Raw genomic sequence first — 2722 nt, forward strand, 5'->3', positions numbered from 1 at the left:
AGTAGTTCCCGCCGAGTGGGCGAGAGTCCTCGGTACCTCCCTGGTTGAACCACTCGGGTAGCTTGGCCGAAGCCATTGACAAAAGGCACAAGGTAAGAGTATTCATTGATGAATTGATAATGGAAGTTCGGGTGCGAGTTCCGATTCCACATGAGTCATTATGAGTGTCGCCCCCCATTAACAAAGTCAACGTTCGTTATAATTCATTCGATATTCAGTCAACGTTCATTCCTCTTTGTTTGGAGGCAAGTACAACGACTGGCGATTCAACAGATCCACACCCAAAATCAGTCCTTGCGGCAATTCCGGCACGATCTTTGCGACAACGGAAATCTGTTACCGCCTGAGGGGGTCTTTACTCATGACTCATGATACCTGCAGCGTAGATGGCCAGCTTGGACTGAGTGGAGGCTACTTCGTACGCAGCAAGTATCAGCTGGTATTGGGGAATCAGCACCCACTGCCTCGCCACGAGTGTCAATACTGACAAAACGCTACTCTACGCTATTCAGCGTTGATGTCACCAACTATTAAGATGTGTGAGATGTGTAAATAGTGTTTCACAATGTCATATTTGCCCAGTGTGGCCGAATCACATTAACCCCTTGCAATGTCCGTAGGCAATCGGATAAGATGTACAGTGTCTTGCCTCCTTGGGGGAAGCAGCCCTCTTTCCTTAGTCGGTTGGATATGTGATGGTCTGCTGCTCCAGTGTTTCAAAGTGTAAGGTCGGGTTTAGCGCGTTCATTTGAGCATGCCGTTGGATTACGGTGTCCTTCCGCCACTCAGGATGAATACGCTTTGCCTGTGAAGGGTGGAGCCAGAAGAAATTTTGGTGGAAGCCCGGAACTGTCCTAACGTGCAAATCGCTTGTCTTACATGGGAAAAGGGGTGAAACGATTAATAGCTTGCCTCCGAGGGGCTGGGAAGTGAGGGAAATTGAACTACTTTTTCACAATGTCTCAACAATAGGCCCACACAATCATGTGCTTAACACAAACCCTCTATCATGGTCATACGGGGAACAGCACGCAAGCTACCTACCACCAAGCAACTACTTGCGGAGGAAAAGACGTTAGGTACCTCATCATACGATAGGGACGACTTCTACATTGACATCGCGATCGACAAAGAAACATGCAAAGCTAATCTGTTGATACACGAGTGCATAGTCAAAAGCAGTAAACACCTAGAATCATGATGACAGTACTTGTTGTACCAAAGTCCTGTACCAAAGTCCACGTACAGCAATCTCACACATGAATGACCCGGCTCCACTGGCTACAGTGGAACCTACAGAGACCCTACCGTCAAAGCTATCCCGGAAGACTACATCGTAGAGCAACATAAGGAATAAGCTTTATCATCATCTAAAAAATGACGTCGTCACCGAAAATCTCGATGGCTTTCTTGAGGGGCAATCTGATCTCGATCTGCACGTCGCCATCCTCCAGACAGCAGGGTGAAGGACATTCACACGGGGGAGTGGTGGGCTGCCCAGTGGGACCCTGGGTAGGGCCTGTGGTTGGAATCGTCCACCCGGTTAGATCTGTCGGCCCCGTCGGAACTGTAGGAACCGTAGGAACTGTAGGAATGGTTGGAATCGTCCACCCGGTAAGATCTGTCGGCCCCGTAGGAACTGTAGGAACCGTAGGAACTGTAGGAATGGTTGGAATCGTCCACCCGGTGAGATCTGTCGGCCCCGTAGGAACTGTAGGAACCGTAGGAACTGTAGGAACCGTAGGAATTGTCGGAACCGTCCACCCAGTGACGTCTCCAGTTACATCAGTGACTCCGGTTACTCCAGTGATACCAGTGACGTCTCCGGTCACGTCAGTGAATCCTGTGATACCTGTGACGTCTCCAGTTACATCAGTGACTCCGGTTACTCCGGTGATACCAGTTACATCTCCAGTCACGTCAGTGACTCCTGTGATACCAGTGATATCTCCAGTGATGCCAGTTACTCCGGTGATACCGGTTACATCTCCAGTAACGTCAGTGATACCAGTGACGTCTCCAGTTACATCAGTGACTCCGGTTATTCCAGTGATACCAGTTACATCTCCAGTCACGTCAGTGACTCCTGTGATGCCAGTTACTCCGGTGATACCAGTTACGTCTCCAGTTACGTCTGTGAAGTCGGTGGGTGGAGGTCTCGTATCAAAGCTGAAATCAGTCGCAGGTTCTGCAGTGGATGAGGCACAGGGCTTCTCGCACCCGTATATCTCATACATGCTCTGGATGTCCGATAGAACAAACTTCATGATTTTGAGGAAGGGCTCGGGACCTCCTTCTATTCCGTAGTAGTACCCCTGACCATCTCCGAACTTTTCCTGGTAGTATTTTCGAAGACAACTCGACTCTGTGGTCGCGCCCCTGCACCCTGTGAAGTGTTCGGCGACTTCAAGACCAGCGTTAGGGGCGATGGATATGATGATTGGAATCAGGTTCTGCACGTTGTGGATAGCCAGTTTCGTCGCTCTGAAAGACGGGTACTCCAGAGTGGTACACTGCTGCATGTCCGATTCCACAGGGCTGTTGAAGCCGTCATCGAACAGCGGATGGGGTTTGATCTTGGCCACGTCAAAGAAGGGACCGCACAGATCAACCAATTCAAAGTAGCGAGCCTCGTCTGTGGGAAGCAGCACACCAGCGTCGTACTGGGCTCGAAGATCACTGAGTTCAGCATAGTTGGCGCTGTCGATAGCGCAAGATCCTA

At 50.2% G+C, this 2722-nt stretch overlaps 2 protein-coding genes across 2 annotated transcripts; one reads left to right on the top strand and one right to left on the bottom strand.

Moving 5' to 3' along the window:
* Positions 1–1009: 1009 nt before the first annotated feature.
* KVP17_001436 (uncharacterized protein) lies at positions 1010–1201 on the top strand (the record flags this gene model as incomplete). The annotated part of the gene is made up of 1 exon (XM_068516839.1): positions 1010–1201. One exon carries the CDS (start codon positions 1010–1012, stop codon positions 1199–1201), a length of 192 nt encoding a protein of 63 aa, XP_068375332.1.
* Positions 1202–1370: 169 nt separating this feature from the next.
* On the bottom strand, positions 1371–2522 carry KVP17_001435 (uncharacterized protein; the record flags this gene model as incomplete). The annotated part of the gene is made up of 1 exon (XM_068516838.1): positions 1371–2522. The coding sequence occupies one exon, from the start codon at positions 2520–2522 to the stop codon at positions 1371–1373; it is 1152 nt and encodes a 383-aa protein (XP_068375331.1).
* Between the last annotated feature and the right edge of the window lie 200 nt (positions 2523–2722).

Source organism: the organism of the source record quoted next, assembly GCF_019968985.1.
Source record: "MAG: Porospora cf. gigantea B chromosome Unknown PgB_NODE_3319_length_2722_cov_202.502, whole genome shotgun sequence".
NCBI classification, from domain to species: Eukaryota; Apicomplexa; class Conoidasida; order Eugregarinorida; family Porosporidae; genus Porospora; species Porospora cf. gigantea B.